Genomic DNA, 21,359 nt, shown 5'->3' on the forward strand with positions numbered 1-21,359 from the left:
TTTCGGAAGTGGCCCTTTCACTATTTCATGTAATCTTCTTTTCAATCGAAGAAGTCCCTAAAATAATATCAACAGCCTTTCACTGTTCGATATTACAACAGCCAAGTCCCTAAAATAATATCAACAGCCTTTCACTGTTCGATATTACAACAGCCAAGTACTTCTGCAGTGCGATACCTTTTTCACACTATTCCTCTGCCACATAGGCTGAATTAACATCATCCCGGGATCTTGGGTAACTCCGTACCCGTATTTCCATAAAACATAAAACAAAGACACTAACTTTTCATGTTAATAACCAATAAATCAATAATTATTACCAAACAAATCAATAATTAAAAATCCTCTGCTACCAAAACTAATTCAACAATCAGGGATTGATAACTTTTTATAAACATAGGCCCATTTACACTACCCAACTAATCTCTTCACGCTGGGGTTCAGTGTGATGCATTTCTCTAACTGTATTTGTGGCGACAGACCTATCGTTGAAAAGTTGATGGTAATAATTATGTACGCATTTATATTATTAAATAATAACAGACTCAGTGTATATTTAGAATGCTTTATCGAAAGTAATGTGGAATGAATGCTCATCAAGTACAGTCACACAATGCAAGTCATGAATTATCACAGAGAACATATATTTGCAATCGAAGGGAACAAACTTATATCAAATAAACAATGCATTTGAAGGAGTGGAGGCGAAGAGAGCAGTTTCAGAGACAAAATACATTTGCAAATGATTGTGCAAATTTTAGAATATTATCTATACTTACCCAAGAAATCAAGGAAAACTACCCTCTGGCCAAAAAGGGGAGCAAGGCCACTCAAGAAGAGTCGAGTGACAAAGATTAAGTCAGGAGTCAGGAAACAGGTTGGCCTCTATCTGGAAACAGCAAAGTGACGATCTCCCGCTAGATAAACACCAGCCGACCCAAAACATGCCCTAGGACTTTCAATTATACCCTAAAACCTAAACGTCCAACTTACATATGTTTCAATAAGTGAATAAACTCCGTCTCTCATTGGCTAAGAATGGGGTTGTACTGTCACACCACTCTCATCATGACCAGTTCATTCAATGTCCACCACTCTCATCATGACCAATTCATTCAATGTCCCTTTGTCTTAAACTTTCAGCATTACAACAGATTCTTCCCAGGAAACCACTTTGAACACACCATAGGGAATATTTCCTGCAGTTCACTACATGTTGCAAATATCTGCACTTCCATTGTTTGCTTCTGCCATCTTGTGAAAAAAAAGTTGTTCTCTTCCACTGATATTGTAATTTCTTTTCCGAAGCTTGTCAGTCAGCACACCATGAAGGTCATTTGTCACGCCTTTGCGTTCTCTCTTTCCATTCAAAGTCCACTTTTATTCATTTAATTTCTCTTGCAAATATTAACCCCTAACTGGCATGCAGAAGTGTAGGCCCATGTTTACTGTTTCTACAAAAAACAAACACAAACATTTATTATTTTCATGAAATGTAATTTTCAATTACACACCATCCCAGCTGTGCATTAACCCATGCACAACCCATGTTATTCCTAGCAATTATTATTAATGTGCATGTAATACTGCACTGGCCGCCTCCTCGGACATCAACATGGTGGCCGGTGAAGAACAAAAGGAAACGAAGGTCAGCGTACCAGTGTTTGCGGTACGCAAGCCGGAAGAAGAACCCAGCACGATGGCCCGGAGGAGGGACGAGATCTGGGAAATAAAGATGCGGAGGGCGGAATGCCGGAGGAAGGTGAGCCTGTTCCGGAGGGATCAGAAGAACTCTAGAGAGAAGCCAAGAGCGATGAGAATCCAGCGGAGGAGCCCAGAAGCTCGTCTCTACGTCCCTGTGATGAGGGGACACTGAAAGGCACTCCTTTTATCGCTGAAGCTGCCAAGCAGGAACTCACCGGTATGTCCTCTGCCACATCCCAGGAGGGACGTGGCTATTGTCAAGTCTCCCTTTTCACTTTTATAACGAAACACAGCTGGTGGTGGGGAGTGTAATCGAGCCCTAACATCACTAGAGTGAAGGGTGCGGTGGTGGTGGCACTAACCTATTCACCGGAAAAGAATAGCCACTCAACCCCTGTTATCTTTTTTTGTTATTGTTTGCTTTGGTTGAGCATACCTGCTGGGATCACCGTTCCGGAGGCTTCCTTTCCCACATACGCAACGACTTGGACCAGAGAAGGACCATGGACGACCCAGGGAATTGTGGTCAATGCAAGGGGCAATCCTTCCTAGGGAGAACTGAAACCACCCCCATAAAACTGTATACCACAGTAGTGTTTCAACTCCTTGTTTAGAAGTCAGTCAGAGGTATTGCTACGCTTTTCTTTTTATATAGTTATTGACTAATTAAAAGACTCTCATTCACATCCATGCCTCCAATTTGAAACCCTTGTATTACAAGACTTCTGCACACAATACAGGTTCCACCGCCCCTCTTTTCCCTCTGTGGAACAGTTGTCCAAAAAGATCTTCCTTGAACAATACTTGGAAGCCTTGCTCTCTAACACGCGTTCCTGGGTTAAGCAGCACCCCCATCTAACAACTCAGTCGGCAATTGATTTTGCTTGTGCTTACCGCCCTTCCCCTGATTTCCGTTCCACAACCACCACCGAAAATAAAAACGACGTCATTCCAGGTCATCCTCACGTCCAATTCCCTGAGCAGCGGAAGAAAAAGGCTCTGTTCTCCCCAGAACCAAGGGGAGGCATGAATCAGACATCACAGGTATCCATACCAGACCACAATGTTTTCGCTGCAGTGAACGGTGCCATGTGTCCAGAAATTGCCCCCATAAAACAGATACCACTGAACCCATGGAAGTGGGCTATGTAAAAGGAAGAGTCTTGGTGACTGGAAGAAATCGGAATCGCTACATGAAGTCCGGCAAACCAGTAGAAGCACTGTTAAACACGGGATGTGAACACTAGGTTGTTTCACAGGAGGTCATTGCCCGGGTCCCCTTAAGGAACGAGAATATCTTTGTGTCTTGTGTACATGGTGACGTGAAATCCTATCCCGTTGCCGAAGTGCTGCTAACAATCGACGGGGAGACACTCTTATGTAAAGTGAGTGTTGTCCCCTGTTAAACAGAAAAGCTTATATTGAGGACCGAGCTGCTGTGTTTTGCGAAACTCCTCGCCGCTGTTCCACAGGATCCACAGACCGTGGATCCTGGTTAGGAGAAGCCCCCTTCTCTATGGTAGACATAGAAACCTCCACTCCCAAGAGTCAAAAAACTAGGAGTGAGAAAAGAGAAGGACGAACGACCACCAAAAAGGGTCCTCAGTTTCTATTACTCCTGTCCTCTTCTCTTTGGACATGGATACGGTTCCATCTCAAAGCTTTCAAGCGCTCAAAGAGACAATAGCACTTTGCAGTTCGCTTGGAAAGAGCAAAGGAAGAAGATGACTCCAAGCAGGTGGGCCCAAAAGTTTGTGTTAAACGTGGGCTATTATATAGAGTAAACAGAAACACTGAACAAACTGTCGAACAGCTCCTGGTGCCCTTAGCCGTTTGGGAACAGGTTATGTACCTTGCTCATAGCAAAGCGGGCGGAGGCCACTATGGTCAGGAATATACATATTAAAACTACTTTTTTGGCCTGGCATATATCGTGAGGTGGCTAGATTCTGTTCCTTGTGTCCAAGATGCCAGTTAATCAACCCTCCACATATAAACAAAGCGCCACTACAACCCCTCCCTATTATTGATATACCCTTTCAAAAAGTAGGGATGGACATAGTGGGTCCCTTAATACCCTCTACTAGGGGCCACCAGTATATCTTGGTCATTGTTGACTATGCAACCCGCTATCCTGAAGCCTTTCCTTTAACAGCAACAACCTCTTCATCTGTCGCACAGGCTATGATCGTTTTTTGTTCTCGAGTTGGTTTTCCACGTGAAATACTTACCGATTAGGGAACCCCTTTTGTGTCCCAGCTAATGAAGCAAGTATGCAAGCTTCTGGGGATAGAGCAAATAAGCACTGCTGTTTATCACCCACAGACTGATGATCTTGTAGAACAGTACAACCGGACTATCAAGATGATCTTAAGGAAAGTAGTGCATGATACAGGGAGCGACTGGGATACAAAACTACCATTGGTCTTATTTGCCATTCAGTCCCATGAACAGAAATCCACTGGTTTCTCCCAATTTGAGTTAGTCTTCGGGCGTAAACCACATTCACTTCTGGATAATGCTTTTGAGCAGTGGTGGAGGAAGAAGACAATGGAAAATCGTTGTTAGCTTATACCACTTCCCTTAAAGAAACCCCCACCACTCTATGGGACACTAAACACCAGAATATGGACAGAGCCATAAAAAGGCAGAAAAAGGAGTATGATTGAGGAACCAAATTAAGAGAATTTTCTATAGGCGAAAAGATCCTCATCCTTCTGCCTACCATTACCTCAAATTTCTTAGCCACTTGGCAAGGGCCTTATTGCATCCTGGCTAAAGTAACCCCTGTCACTTATAGGGTAGCAGTACCCACAAAACACGGTAGAGGATAAATCTACCACATAAACCTTTTAAAGAAATGGGAAGAACCACAAAACAACAAGAGAAATCCGATGGTAGCCCACATCACTCTTGTCCAACAGCCCTAGAAACCCCCCAAGATATTCAACGAAGGCCTCCCTGAAGTACAGATCGGTCACATGTTAAATCCCTCCCAAAAACTTCAACAAGAAAAGTTGCTAAAGAAATACTCTCAGGTAGTGTCAAAGTCCTGGAAGCACTACCCTTATAGAACATGACATAGTTGCAGTAAAAGGGAAACTAATACGCCTAAAACCGGATCGGGTTCCCGCAGCTAGAAGGCAGGCTATTGAGAAGGAGGTAGAGGCCATTCTTAAGGCAGACATAAATGAGCCGTCGCAAAGTGCCTGGTGTTCTCCAGTCAGTCTCACACCTAAACCAGATGGAAGCCTCTGTTTTTGTGTTGACTTCCGTCAACTAAATGCCATATCCAACTTTGATTCTTATTCTATGCCCAGGGTTGATGAACTAATACAAAAAGTAGGGAAAGCCAAGTGTATGTCTACCATCGACCTTACTAAAGGATACTGGCAGATACCCCTGACACAGACAGCGAGGGAAAAAACTGTTTTCTCCACCTCATCAGGACTGTACCACTTCAAGGTCCTTCCCTTTGGGCTCCATGGCACCCCTGCTAGCTTCCAACGCTTGATGGACATCATACTAAAAACATATCAACAATACACTGTGCCTCTTTTTGATGACATTGTTGTATTCAGTCCTGATTGGAAAAAACATCTGGTATACCTGGAAGGAATCCTAGCCACCCTCACACAAGCCGGCCTGACCCTCAATCCAAAATAAAAAAACCTTCTCGCCAAAAACCATATCAATTATTTAGGATATTCCATCACACAAGGGCACATCCATCCTCAAATAAATAAAGTAGAGGCAATGCGTAAAATTCCTCAGCCCTCTACAAAAAAGAAATCGGATCCTTCCTCGGTTTGGTTGGTTTTTACCGTCGACTCATTACCCAATTCTACAAACTTGCATGCCCCCTCACCGACTTGTTAAGAAACAGTCAGAAAAATAACAACATTCAGTGGTCTGAAGAACAGAATCATAGCTTCCATAGCTTAAAATTATGCCCCTTGTTGACATCCTGGGCATCACTGTCCGGACTTCTCTGAAACCTTTACCCTTCAGACCGATGCTTCTTAACAGGGATTAGGGGCTGTCCTGTCCCCACCTGATTCACCATGTTTACCTCCGACCTATTTTATATATCAGTAGGAAACTGTTCCAGAGAGAACGCCCCTACTCCACTATAGAAAAAGAATGCCTAGCCATCAAGTGGGCTGTAGAAGCCCTCCAGTAGTACCTGATAGGACATACTTTTGTGTTGTTAACCGACCACGCTCCTCTTACTTAGTTGTCGACTAACAAATACTCAAATGCCTGAATATTACGCTGGTTTCAAGCCCTTCAACCTTTTTTCCTTACAGACGTGCTATATTCCTGGAAAAGTTCAAGGCAATGTTGATTTCCTCTCCATATGTCTGGCTTAAGCCTGGCCTGAGCGGCCATACCTAACGGGGGAACAGTGTACTACTGCACTGGTCGCCTCCTCGGACATCAAGTTGGTGGCCGGTGACAAACAAAAGAAAACGAAGGTCAGCGTACCAGTGTTCACGGTATGCAAGCCGGAAGAAGAACCCAGCGCGACGGTCCCAGAGGAGGGACGAGATCCGGGAAATAAAGATGTGGAGCCGGTTCCGGAGGGATCAGAAGGACTCGAGAGAGAAGCGAAGAGCGACGAGAATCCAGCGTAGGAGCCCAGAAGCACGTCTCCGCCTCCCTGTGACGTGGGGACACTGAAAGGCACTCCCGTTACCACCGAGGCTGCAGAGCAGGAACTCGCCTGTACATCCTCTGCCACGTCCCAGGAGGGACGTGGCTACAGGCAAGTTTCCCTTCTCACTTTTATAACTAAACACAGTTGGTGGAGCGGAGTGTAACAGTGCACTAAAGCAGCCAGTCGTAACATCACTAGAGTGAAGGGTGAAGTGGCACTAACTTATGCACCGGGAAAGAACAGCCCACTCAACCCCCGTATTCTTTTTTTGTTGTTGTTTGTTTTGTTTGAGTATACCTGCTGGGATCACCGTTTTGGAGGCCTCCTTTCCCACATATGCAACAACTTGGACCAGAGAAGGACCACGGACAACCCAGGGAAGTAGGGTCAATGCAAGGGGACATCCTTCAAGGGAAAACTAAAACCACCCCCATAAAATTGTATACCACAGAAGTGTTTCAACTCCTTGTTTAGAAGTCAGTCAGACATATTACTTTGCTTTTCTTTTTATATTGTTACTGACAATCATTAAAAGACTCTCGTTCACTTCCATGCCTCCAATTTGAAGCCCTTGTATTACAAGACTTCTGTACACGATACAGGGTTTGCTGCCCTCTTTCCCCCCTACAACAGTGCACAAAAGCAGCATTAGTCTTTTTATCAAAGCTCTTGCGGCCTAGTTTTCATGCATTAGTACATGCAAGCGCAAAAACATTTTCCCTTATTTTAGCGTTTTAAATATTTTTCACAGCACACTGTTAATAAAATATTACTGAGTGGTCAATCTGAACAGGTTTTATTTCCTCAAAACCCTGCTCTATCAAAGGATAAGAATGTTTTCAGTCTTCCACCAGGCATTCAAACGCCACATGCTGAATGGTCTCTACATTGAGTGCACAGCCGCAGCTATACCACAGAGTGATTTAAAAGACCTTGTAGGAAGATTTTGGGCCTTCCATGCCTGCCATGGCTGTAGCAGGAAGGAAGAGAATTCTACGCTGGAAAAGGATTTATATTTGTTCTCCTTCTTTTGCCAGTTGATCAATGAGGACTCCTATGTACTGTCTGAATGTAGGTGGGGCATATACATTAAAAAAGTACCCAAATGTTTTCTTCTACGTAGCCAGACACTCTAATGTATCTTCTAATTCATCACTTTGGACAGCATGATTGGGAAGGAGTATGGGGCACATTTGCTGCCCCTCTGGAGCTCCTGATGAAACATGTAGAGTTTGATACACCCATACCCTATTAAACTGCAGTTTTTACTTAGCAGGTGTTTCTCTTGTGGTAACAACACTAGCAAGCTGTAAGAACCCTCAGACCGCTTGTGATCCTGTAGTTGAGGCCTTTTACATTCGATGACTAGACCAAATATTCTGTCAGCCTTTTGAATTACTCTATAGTGACCATTGATTTGGGCCATAACGGAGTATCCAAATGTACCCTATTCCACTGCAGTGAAACCAAGAAAATAATTGTTCACGAAAGAATACCAATGCCCCAACTCCCTCTCTACCCAAGAAGAATATGTAACCCAACAAGACATCCATTCTATCAAAGCAAAATGTAAATGTTTATTGTACTGAAACAACTTGACCTTCCAGACAGTTCTGTCTTTCATTAGAATACTACCAATGAAATTTCATGTAAAGCATGACATTTGTGTTTTATCATAGACGCCAGAACACCTCAGTTGAGAAAATCTTACATAATCGGGATGCTTCTTGAGCATTGAAATGTATTTAAATATCAAAACATCTTGAGTTTTACTTTTTACATAACCAAACTTGCCCTGGCCACAATATCTTAGCTACAGAGAGGCAACATAACAGTTATTCAAGGCATAAATGCACAGTATAGTAATCCGATCCAAATTCTTTCTTTGTTTTTTAACAACAAATATTTAATCTTGTCTTCTCGTCACATAGAATGCCAAGAGGTATTTCAAAGACAGCAGAACAGCCAACGCGTTTCGCCCCACGCGGGGCTTCCTCAGGGCTGTAAATACAATAAATCAATAGGTCATATTTGTGACCAATACAAGTATTGATACATATGTGAAACCTATACTACATATGACATTCATTGATACTGAAGTGATCATTCTAATGTTACTATATACATCACTCCTTTGTAAGTTCACAAGTCTCTATTTTTAGCCAGTGTCGAAAGGAAGAAAGAAACACACCGAAAAGAAACACCAATTAAACCAAAGAAGGAAAAAGAGAGGAAGAAAGAAGAGGTCCACCGAATGGTGTGTTGTTGAGGACGCCATGTGTCTAAAGAACATTCCAAAATCACACATCTAGAACATATCGTGTCTTCATTTTAAACCAAAATTTAGGAACAACAACGAAAAAAGTGTAGACCAACTGACAGTGCTGATGACCAACCAGCACCACTATCTTAACCCTACATTAAAAAAAACACCAAAAACTAAACACATGCAGAGACCCCACACGTGAAACCATCTATAAACCGAGATGGTTAGATAGATTCTTAACGAGCTTCACAAAATTCTCGTTCAAAAGTAAGTCACTTCTGCTCCCCGTTAATGTTTAAATCCGTGCTAGAAAGATTAAAAAGAGAAGGGGAGCAAGTAACAGGAGAGAAAGGTTTCAAAAGGGGGAATGGTAATGAGGAAGCTTCAACCTTAATGTGTTAATTGTAACACGGGCTATTATGTGGCCATAAATATCTCAATCATTTTAAACTTAGCCCTCAGGGCTGGGAAGATGATTGTCGTACACTGGTCTCCGTTTAAAAGTTATGGAATGGCAATTCTCATCTGTTGTGTTCTGCAACGTAAAGAACTTAAGTTATCTTAGTTCTTCCCATTGTTAAGTTTACACAACACATGTCCACAGTGATGGGACAACACCACTATTACCTTCAAATGTGAAAAAACGATTCAGACTGAATGTAGTTATTTCAAACATCCATTGTTGGGAAAAGGGTCAATACGATGGTTGACTCTCTAAAAAAGATTAAAACTATATCATATATAAATACCATTCCCTCTGCAGACCATTAACATAATCTATATATACAGAAATTAGTTATAAATAACCAAAGTGACAGGCACATTCTGCCAGTTATATATTGACAATATAAGGGGCACGAAGAGAACATTAAACCATGATGAAAGATGGGGGGGGGGGGGAGTCGAATACATATGTTCGAGTGGCGCAGACCCGTGTCTGTTGGTCCTGAGATTTCTGGACCTAATTGGCTATATTGGGTACACCTGACCTGGACTATATTTTATATTTATAGATTTGAACCAGATATTTGGAAATGACTCAAAACCATTATACCTTTTATTCAAACTTAGTCGGTAAATTTCACAGTAACACTGACAACGAGTGTATCCTTGAGCCCCCATGTTGCGGAGCTATTTTTAGCTTATATGTTGAAAAACCTCTAAATATACATTATAACAAGTCCCCAAAGTTGCCGGTGTTCGCGCAATTTTAGCATTCGTAGCGTATATACTCACATGCGACAAATGTAGCCGTCTCCGCCGAGTAAACGTACTCTCTCGCTGATCAGTTTGCAAAGACGCCGAATCCAAAGCTTGCGCGTTTACAAACCCAAACAAGTATTTATTAATTATGAGGGAGGAAAATGCCTTTGATGGAGGTGAAGCAGGCCATAAATGTGTCTTAACTAAATAATGGTCTGATGCAGGGAGGTATTGCTTTGTTCTGTATTTATAATGTTGCCACAGCAGCGCTGTAAAAAACACATAAAACACTTAAACTAAAACGCCTTTCCAAAAGGCAGCTGTGCTTTGTGCTGGCTCACAGCTAAACAGGGGAAGCGGTTTTTAGTGCATACAATTATTATTTATGAACTCGGCACCTCCAGGGCAGAGTGACAGTTCACTGGCAGATTTAGGCTACATTAATGAACAGAACTATTGTTGCTTTCAGTAAAACATGCCCCTCTATTGAAACTAAATGAAAAAATGGGGCGTCGTCATTTCAGGTGCTGTCCTATAATGTCCTTGATTATAGCACGGGGAGTTGACTAAAGCCAGTTTGCTTCCCCTGCCCATAGAAACCCTTAAAAGGAAGATGAGCTAACGGAACAAGTGGCAACCGGAACGCTTAGTAAACAAGAAACTAATTGCAGATAGGAGAATGGATAAAATCATGGGAGAATAGCATACTGGAAGAAAATGGAAAGAAGGTCGTGGTGATTGGAGGGGAAATAAAGGAAGGAAAGGCGGTAGAAAGAAATTAAGCACTCGAGAAATGTATAACGGAAGGTGATTGGGAGAGAGAAATGGTCTAGGGGTGGAAAGGAGTACGGAGAGAAAAGAATGGGGGAAGGCAAATGAGGAAAAAGTAAGCAGAAAGGGAAGAAGGAAGGGGCAGACAAAAAAAGATTCAGAAAAGATGAGAGAAATAGCAAAAACTATGTCGCTAAAGATTATGAAAAGGGAATATAAAAGACTCAAAGGAAAAAGGTAAACATAAGATGTAAGATAATGAAACGGAATAACCAAAATACCAAGAACTTCAATCGAACAACGGACAAAAGTCAATGAGTGGAGAAAATCTGAGAGAAAAACAAACCAAGAAAGGAGAACCAAAGAAGAAAGAAAGAGTACAATTAAGGCAAAGAGAAATAAATAGCTAGCTCAGTAAAGAGGGGGAGAAAACAATTTAAACAAGCATTTTGCGGCCCCATTGAAGTGAAGCTCACGGCCTCGCGGCCGTGAAAGTGAAAGCGGGATGTAATTAGGGGGGAGGAGAAGTGAGGCCGAGCGTGCACTGTGCACCTGGGGAAGTGACAGATGCATTTGGGAGGGAGGCTGATGGCTTTGATGTGGACGTGCTTTCCGCACGAGTGCACCACACGAACTGTCCGAAATACGCAATGGTTTCAGACCTTGGTTTGGCCACTATACTCTCGTCTATTATCCCTTGCGGGATTAATAGGCGAGACCTAAAAAGGAGGCGTGGACGTTACTCACAGTCCCCGTCATTAGTCACGTGGGCACCAATCGGCCAATTGTGGGCGCCTGAATTAGCAGTAAAAGGCAGTACTTACTTCGTACCCTAAACCGAATCTTCTAAAAAAACAGCCCGATTGGTCCCTAGTTCACCAATCCGCTGCACGGATTTATTTAACATTTGCAAAAGTAAACGAAGCGAAAAGCTTTATTGACAATGCACGTATTCGTTCAATCATTCAATCTACTAACCCGGACGATGAGCAACAAATACAACATGACGACGGCGTAGTGTAATGTTTTGTACATTCACAGTGTAATATATCAACACTTTCAAAACCTATTTGCAATATCTGTAGTCCAGTCCATATTATCAGAACTGGATCATATAGGACCACTGACCTCACATGCCTGATGGTGACAGGTGATCCTACATTTATAAGACAACCGCTGCCTTTAGAATATGAAAGAGGCCCTTGTAGGTTGACGGTACAAATCACGGTACACGCCTCATTATTGTCAATGTGACAGCCACAAAGCTCGAGAAGCCACTACTGCTATTTGTATAGTCTGTGTGTTTTGAAAAAAATATGAAATTTAAGTGACTCATTCGCCTCGATTTCATTGTCATTCCGCCTGAGAAAATCTTTTCCAGGTTTTGGACCAGAAATTTGGAAACGTCTGAGGATTGGCAGGAGAGGTTGTCTGGAATCTGCAATGAGGGAGACAGCTGACCAGCTGTTCAGCATGGGAATAAGTTGTGCCCTGGCATGAAGGAGATGACGCTCAGAAGTAGAGGGTTGTAAAGTTGCCTAAGTGGGTCGAAACGGATATTTGCTGTGCGCTATAGAGAGATCTGCACTACTCCATGCGGATAAATCCTTAAAGTTCCCTCACAGCATGACTTAACTGTGTGCCTCCATAGTCAGAGGATAGATGGGATCTCAAGGTTGTCAGAAATTCCCTGGCATCAGCTGAGCACAAGAAAGCTGTTACAATAAAGAAAGATCCATGGTCTGTAGGTATATTCAGGATCATAACTTTATTTCTTATTCAGATCCATGAGTTAGAGTAGAGATAGACTAGAGACCCCATCAGGAGCAGTTCCACTGCTCAGCCCCTCATACCAACTGACATCTCCTTACTGTTCAACCATCCCAACATTCCAATGACATCATCAAGGGCCAAGCAGTACAGCAGGGGAAAGCATAAGGAGGATGCACAAGACATGTTACATTACAACACATCCCCCTTTTATCAAAATCAACAAATAAATTAATAAGCTCACATGCAAAATAATTCACAAGGAAGTAAAAGTGCAAAGATGTAAAAAGCACAAAGAGAATGTTAAGAGAATTCAGAAACAAGGAGTCAAATAACACAGTGAATCAACATCCAAGTACTAAACCTACTAACCCTCCAAACACAATTAAATAAAGTCAGGGACAGATTTTTCACACCCAACAACGGAGGAAAAACCATCCTCACCCCACCTCCTTCCCATAGGAAAATACAAAAAAAAATAACAAATTAGGGGAAACACCTCCCCAAAACCTTGAAACATATTGTCTAGGGCAAATCACCGCCCTATAGGAAAACACCTCCCAAAAACACAGAAACAAATTGTATAGGGCAAATCACCACCCTATTGAGAAAACACCTCCCAAAAACTTTGAAATACTAATGGGGTGACAGGCTTAAGTCACCCACAACCAAGAAAACGGCACATAGCCTATGGGGTAACCAACTAAGTAACCCACAACCCAAAGCAACAGCAAAGCCAGGAAAAACCAACACCTGTATAAGCAAACAGGACTAGAGACACAACATACAATCCGTTCTACAAACCAAACCAAGAATAGGGGCACATTCACCACGGTATAACCAACAGAGTATCCACAACCAAATAAGGAAAACTATAGCCTCAAACCCACAACAAAACCAATGAAGGGAAAACTACACATACCACACACACTTCCCCTTCACCATACATAAACAGTAATGGCAGGACAAGGGAAACCCCACTATTGCATACACCCACAACCAACCCAAAATAAGAATGAAAAACACATTGCTAAATCAGACATAGCATATGGGTGGATTACCACATAGCAAGCATCACATGCAAAACCATAGAGTCTATGGAAACTAAAAACACACACTTAAAACATGTTAAGCACACTAAAACAAATAAATAATTAGACGAAATGAGCTCCGGTGAGCGATCTCTCACCCGAGGCCAACACCAAAGTTCCTGTGGCAGTTGGAATCCAAGACGATGTAGAGCATGGACTCCAATCTCAGAAAACACCACCAAAAAAAAATTAGTCACTGCGATCTCTCCAAAATGTTCAGTTCGTTTTGAGACAAGAAGAACATCCACGAGTGAGCCCGTTTACTCTTGCTACAACAATCACGCCAAATCACCACTAGATGGCATTGTAGAAACACTTTATAATCCAGACAAGAACACGATGTGCCAAAATCCTTTGAAAACGCAATTGACAGTAAAACCCTCCGGTGCAGCGATAACGTGATCGGCAGCTTGTCAGTAAAACTGCACTGAAGAAGCCAAATGCAAGATGGCGGCACGTTCAAGTAACGTCATGCCGGGTGATGACCAGCGTGCGCACAAACTTCAACAAAACAGGACGTCACAAGAGCTTTACCAGCTGTCCTGCACGGAGTGGTGAGTAGCGCGTGATAGCGCAAGCTGATTACATTTGAATATTTAAACGTTACGCCACAGAGTACATCCAGATGACAGTTGCTTAACTAAAAAAAACTCACCAGTGCTTAAATGTAAAGGAAAAAAAACGAATGTCACTTGTCTTGTAAAGTACTACGATTAAAAGCATTTAATTATGTGTTATCCCTGTGCTGCTGTCTCTTCATGGTACCAAAACACGAACAAACACGGAGTTAATGGGCCGCAGTGTGCGCTGCTCTCTCTCTGTGGTGCCAGGAATCAAAAACCTCACTCCTCACAGCTCCTCTCTGCCACATCGCACTTCTTTAGCACAGCTCCAGTTCAAACACGAACAGGCAACGTTGACGTTTATTATATATTTGTTTTTTAAGTCAGCCAAGTCCTCTAACACTGCAGCAATCTTTTCCCAATCCCAAACCTGAGACCCACCCTCGTCGCCAGTGTTACAAAAAAGAAAGATCCATGGTCTGTAGGTATATTCAGGATCATAACTTTATTTCTTCTTCAGATCCATGAGTTAGAGTAGAGATAGACTAGAGACCCCATCAGGAGCAGTTCCACTGCTCAGCCCCTCATGCCAACTGACATCTCCTTACTGTTCAACCATCCCAACATTCCAATGACATCATCAAGGGCCAAGCAATACAGCAGGGGAAAGCATAAGGAGGATGCACAAGACATGTTACATTACAACACAGGCACTTAAAGAACACTGGTCTGTAACCTGCAGTCTACCCCAAAAGACAACCCGATTAAACCAGAGGAGAGCTTCACCTACAGAGGATCCGACATTTGAACCCAAGTTTTTACCATAGCTGTATGGCTGATGGATTCTGTCTTGGCATGACTGTTTCCTAAGCTGCAAAATTCACTGAGTCCTCAACACTACAGCTCCCACTCTGACTTGTGCTTGCATGGCCTCTGCTACCCTAAGACCTGTGCCATGAAAAGCCCCTACATACAAGCAAATTGGGCGGAGCTATGTCCATACTCACTGAATGCCGTGAGCCAAGTGGCACACTGTCTGCTAATGGTGCAAACCAACTAAGACGCCCAATCGGTGTAGCTCCACTCTGGAACTATACACTAGCAGGGAGTCTGAGCAGACAGAAGGAGTAGATTAAATGGACTCTGACATAGCTGACCAGCTTCCCAGGTCTTAAAGTCTGAAACAAACCACCATGAAGAGCTCTAGAGATTAAGTGAAAGTTTATGGCATAAAATTAAGACACAAGGTTGACCCACAGGAGTAACCTATTCTACCTGTAATTTCTGAAAAGTAATATTAGAGCTCACCTTTTGATGTATTTCTTCTTAACCATGTATGTACAGTATTACATTGTGTGTAATTTAGGTTACGAGCTATTTGTTATCAAAAGACTAAGCATTGGCTGATCATTATAGTACTGACTTGCGTTAGTTGGTTTGAGTTCTGACTCTCTAACCCCACATCACTTCATTGCACAGGTTGGTACTGCTCGATTTTTACTACCTAGATTGTCAAGTGCTTAAGAGGCATAATTTGTCACCTATGGGTTCAAAAGTAAGGTTCAGCCGCAGGACACCAGTGTTAAGTGGCTGTGATTGACACAGTCTTAGCCCACTTACCCCTGGCTACCATACTACTCCCGAAAAATTCCAACCAGAGTTGTATATCAGTGGGTACTGATACAGCCATACCCTCATTGACTCTCATTTGGGAGGATATACATCATAATTATTCTTACTGTTTCATGGCAGATTAAACAGTATTTCACCTATTTGCTGATTGTCTGGTGTTACAAATTATGCACTTTTGGGTTTATATCTCCTAACAACCGTTCATACATTGCGATTCAGTTTAATGATGTTCGTACTAGGGATTGGAATTACTCTTGGATATTTCCAAATAGAAAATGTTTCTTTTGGTTAAAGGCTTGCCTACCTTAGTTTTCCTATTACATACGGCAATGCAGAGATGTGCTAAAAGTATTATTTGTCCCTTGGCTGTAACCTATAGCACAGTTTATTCTTTGTTACTCTTTTCAGAATGATCTTGCAAAATGAAGGTGCTCGTTCTCTTTTCAGAGGCCTTGGACCTAATATAGTTGGCGTTGCTCCATCCAGGTAAAAAACATCTTGTACCTTTATAAAACATTACTGTCCATTTTCTGTAACATGGAGCAGGTGTTGGTTGGACTATAAAACTTCCTAGTAACTCTGCATGATTGTCATTCATTATCACAGTTTCCTCTTGAAATAGTGGAATGGCTTCATTTTGTTTTGGGTTCCCCTGAGCTTTAAATATGATGACATATAGTGATTTTGGTTGTGATAGAAATCTGTCACTAGATTTTGATTTTCAGAATGGTGGGCAGCTTGCTCCATCTTGACTACAATATCAACTGCATTTTCAGTTAGAGTACTACTGGAATCCCTCCTCTTCTAAGTCAGTCACATTTTTCACATTTGAGATGTTTCTACTATGTTTTTTTTCACCTTACAAGGAATATTTTATTTAACTTTTGCATGGAAGGGATATACTCCAAGCAAGAGATATCACTCCAAGCCTAGGAGTCACACAAAACTGGAGCACAGTTGTGCAGATATCTACGGCCTCCATAAGCCCAGCTAAAACATGACGGTGTGATCAATTCCAACGATCCTATGTACCTCGCCAAACAGGTCCCCAATCCAACAAAATGGCTGCCAGAGTCTGTGAATCCCCAAAGCAAAGGGCTGCCCTGAACTTGTAGGTTTAGCAGGAGAGATACTACATCAAAAACAATCATGTTATGCTAAGTGTTCTTTATTGCACTTTGAAAAGTCCAGACAGGAGTGGCGCGAGTAGCGGGCTCCAGTTACTGAGCCAGAGATTGTTCAGTAAAAAGAGGGCCTTCCATCACTCTCTCAAACATATTCTTGAGTTTATTTTAACCAAATCATCTTGTCACCGATATCTGCGTTGCAGCCATGGGCATATTTCCTCCCAGGAATCGTTTGATATTGATAGTAGGCTTTGTCACTTTCATGGGCTCCAATAGTCACTTCGGGTAGGTACCGGGGGATCAACATGAGATCGGCCACACCAACTTTATCCTCAACCCTCATTCTGAGCTCATGCAGACTCACATTGTCTTGTTCGTGCCATGGCCCTTTGTCAAACTTCAGATATTTAATGTCTTCAAGGACCTTATCAATATCCTGGGCTTCATCGCCAGTGTACTGCAAAACTTCACTAGTTTCACTGATCTGGGGCAGGAAAGAATTCTTGTAGCTCTCTTCAATGCTCTTCAGGAAGCCAACAGAGACCTTCTTCTCCAAAGGCAAGCCTTTCTCCTGAATCCTCTGGTAGACCTCTTTATGGGGAACATCCACATAGATATCCAAGTGAGGGGGTAAAAACTCAATAACACTGATTCCTTTCACTTCATTGTAATGATCAACACACTGCTTTCGGATGTACTCATTCTGGAGCATAGCTTCAAGGAAGACGAAGTCACTGAAGGGGGATTGTTCCAATACCACGCCTTGTCCTGTACTCAGCAAATGTTCCAAGGCGTCCGAGTACTGCATCATGCGGACACTATACATCCAGAACTGAAGCCGATATGAGTTCCCATAAGGGCACTTGGGATCCTCATAAAATTGCTCCAGGGTGCAGAACCCGTTGTACTTAGGATCTAGAATTGAGCTGTCTCCAGTTATCTTGTCCATATAGTGAACATCTGCCTGTGGGAAATAATGCAGTCCTAGGATTTTTGCCAGCTGCTGTGCTAGCTGGCTCTTGCCAGAAGACAAATTACCATCCACAGTAATGATTTTGCTTAGTTTATTGAACTTTTTCAAACACCTCTCGCCCAGTACGTAAGCCAAGTAGCCATAGTTCAGGTAGCGCTGTGAAATCGTATGAGGCCGGACCGCTCCCAGAAGGGCACCCCCGGCTGCCTTGAAAGCTGTCAATGCCACTGCCATGTTGTATCCTGCTTCCTCCCGTCCTTCTTGAGATGTTTCTACTATAGCCATTGAATTATCCTCTTTACCTCTGTGGCAGATTTTGGCATTGTATTTTAATGAAAAATGATTTTATTGACATTGTAAATAACAAAATAAGACAATTATATAGGTTGAAAATAAAGCAAATACAAATAAAGCAAGAATGACAATGGGGGCTGAGCTGGCTTTGTCCATTGTGTGAATGAGGTACCATAGTTTGAGAGGGGTAAACTAGAGGGAGAAAGGTATCATAACAAAATATGATTCCAGATTCATGGCGGTTTGGATTTTTTCACAATATCAGTCAAATTTGTTCCAGATTGGGCAAGAGCTTGATAAGGAAGGTTAGTTGTATATTGAGTAATGAAACAGATTGGTTTAGTTATTTTTTTAATACATTTTTATTGAAACAACAAATGATCTGTGTATACAATGTTAGCTTCATGTTGTCATGCACATACAGTCATTCGGTATACATTTTCACAGGGACCACAGCACGTATATGACCACTGTAATATTATGTCCTCATCTGAGTCTTGATCCAACCCCGAAGGTATACAGATTTTCCCTCTATATATGTTCCATTTGCCCCACGCCCTTCCCCATTTCTTTGGCCATTTCCTGTGAATGAATGTGGCCTTCTCCGCTACCATGGCTATATCCATCTCTCTACACCAGTCCAGTAAAGTCGATATACTTCCTGCCCCTCATTTTTGTGCTATGTTTCGTTCGGCTATTATCATGCCTGTTGTTGCCCACTGGCATTCAGCATGATTAAGGTCTGTTGGTCCCCAGACGTTGAGAAGGCAGCATTTAGGCTCAGGCGGGGCCTGCTTCTCAGTGACCTCCGTGATGGTTACCATCACTGCCGCCCAGTATGGTGTAAGCTTTGGGCATTCCCAGAAGGTGTGATAAAAGGTACCTACCGCGCCACAGAGGCGCAAACAGTATGGATGAGGAGTTCTTCCCCTCTTGTGCAATATTACCCGTGTATAGTAGGTCCTGTGCAATATTTTAAAATGTACCATCCTCAGTCTAGAGGATATTGCCACCTCATGAGGCGATGCCATCGCCTCTCGCCAGTCGGGGTCGTCCATTTCACCAAATGCTGTCTGCCAGAGCGCCCTAAGTCGGTCAAGTGGGTCTGTCTGGTTATTGATGATTTTTTTATATCTGAGTGAGGTCGCTTTTTTGTGTTGATATTCGGTAAGCAGTCGGTCCTCTAAAGGGGATGATTCCAGGAGTATTTCTGCTGTTGGGAGGGCTGTGTCTATCGAATGTTTAATTTGCATATATTGGAATTGTTCGCCCGGAGCCATTGTGTAGGGTTCTTCTAGGCAGGCAAAACTGACGACCTCTCTATTGTGCCAGAGGTCCCCCGCCGTGAGATTACTATCAGATCCCATTTTTGAAATTCTTTGCTTTTTCTCAATGTTCCTAATTTGCCTGTGTCCCACAGTGGAGTATGTTGTCAGTCTGTCTGACCAGCCCAGGTGCTTGGTAACCGTGTGCCATATACGAATTGTATGTGCCGTTGGGCCCATGAGGTCACGGGCTTTCCGTTTATTGTAAAGTGCCCATTAATGCCTCCTTTCCCCAGGGTCATTTTGTCTAGGCGATAGGCAGGATCTGTGTCGGGTACATAAAGCCATTGATTGATGGCTGTGAGTTGCAAAGCCCAATAGTACGTCTTGATATCAGGTAGGGCAATCCCACCATCATACCAACTTCTGACTAGTTTATTCGCTGCCACTCTTGCTGATTGGTTATCCCACAGGAGAGCAGCGGCCTCCGAATGTACTGTTCTAAAATATGAGTCGGGGACTGGATAGGGCATGTTGTGCTGAGCATATAAAAATCTGGGCAGGGCCATCATTTTGAAAAGAGCCGCCCTACCCAGTAGGGGAAGTTGCAGTGCTCTCCAATGCTTGATGTCTCGCTTCAGCCTTGGCAGTGGGGCTTGCAAGTTAAGTGTTATGAATGTGTCCAACGTTACGTGTATGCCGAAGTATTTGAAACTATCCGTGACTATCTGGACCTTGCATCCATTTGGGAGACATGAAGGCTGTCCATGTATTATGTAGAGTATGGAATTATCCCAATTAATGGCATACCCGCATACCGATCCGAACACTGCGCAGATGTTGAGTAGTGCGTGGAAGGATCGCATGGGTGAGATTATATGTAGTAGAACATCATCAGCATAGAGGGAGATACGATCTTCCCATCCCTGCCTCCATTTTAGACCTCTGACCATGGGATCCCACCTAATCCAAGCGGCCAGCAGTTTCAGGACCAATGCGAACAATAAGGGCGACAGTGGGCAGCCCTGTCGTGTTCCCCTACCCAGGGTAATCTCCCGTGATATGTGTCCATGGGCGACTACAGGCGCCACAGGGTTGGTGTAGAGTAGATGTATCCCGGAGCAGAACTTCGGTCCAAACCCTAAATGTTAAAGGACTGCAAATAAGAAGTCCCATTCCACAGAGTCAAAGGCCATTTTTGCGCCCAGTGAGAGGACTGCAGAGTCTTCTTGAACTGTATGTTTCCGACCCAGTACACTATGCAGGCACCTGAGATTCAAGGCTGTGTTTCTGCCCGGCATAAAGCCGGTTTGAGCCGGGTGTACCAGTTTGACGAGATGGGGTGTGAGCCTAAGCTCCAATGTTTTGGTTAAGATTTTTACTTCTGCATTGATTGAGATCGGTCGACATGATGTACATTCCACCGCCCGCTTGTGGATGGCTACAATGGTTGCCCAATGCTGATCTTCGGGGAGTGTTCCTGTGGAACTACACGTTTTGAACATTTTCTGCATATATGGGGCTATCTTGTCCACCGTATGTTTATATAGTTCTATTGGGATGCCATTAGGACCAGTGGCTTTAACCGATTGTATCTTTGAGATGGCCGCCTTGAGTTTGTCCACCGTAATGTCTGCTTCTAGACCCTCAGTTTCTTGAGGCGTGAGCCTCGGCATGCGGATGTCTTTAAAGAATGCAAGTGCTTCCTGGACAGTAGTGGTATTCGTGGATGTGTATACTCGTTCGTAGTGTTGCGCTAGTGCAGTCACTATTTCTTGTGGGTCTGATGTGACCTATCCAGCTTCCATTCTAATCTGCACTATCCATCTATTCACCCGTTCCCCGTTCTAACCAGGCAAGAAGTTTGCCCGCTTTGTCCCCAGATTCAAAGATCCGGTGTTGGACTGCTTGTAGACAGGACTTGGCCTCCTCCCAAAGGTATTCTTTGTATTCCTGTCTTTTCAGTGTATGCGCCGTGGCGTCAGTGGGACCCATGGCATGTTGGGATTCTGACTGCTGTACCTCATGCTCCAAGGCCTC

At 43.1% G+C, this 21,359-nt stretch overlaps 1 protein-coding gene and 1 pseudogene across 1 annotated transcript in view; one reads left to right on the top strand and one right to left on the bottom strand.

Moving 5' to 3' along the window:
* Nucleotides 1-21,359, top strand: part of SLC25A36 (solute carrier family 25 member 36) — a 476,578-nt gene that overhangs the window by 138,846 nt on the left and 316,373 nt on the right. Inside the window, exon 3 of the mRNA XM_086944018.1 lies at nucleotides 16,069-16,146. Within this exon, the coding sequence (XP_086800144.1) occupies nucleotides 16,069-16,146 (78 nt within the window). The remainder of the gene's footprint in view (nucleotides 1-16,068; nucleotides 16,147-21,359) is intronic.
* Nucleotides 16,835-18,000, bottom strand: LOC147683626 (NADH dehydrogenase [ubiquinone] 1 alpha subcomplex subunit 10, mitochondrial pseudogene; annotated as a pseudogene).

This window comes from Lissotriton vulgaris, chromosome 11 (assembly GCF_964263255.1).
Source record: "Lissotriton vulgaris chromosome 11, aLisVul1.2, whole genome shotgun sequence".
NCBI classification, from domain to species: Eukaryota; Metazoa; Chordata; class Amphibia; order Caudata; family Salamandridae; genus Lissotriton; species Lissotriton vulgaris.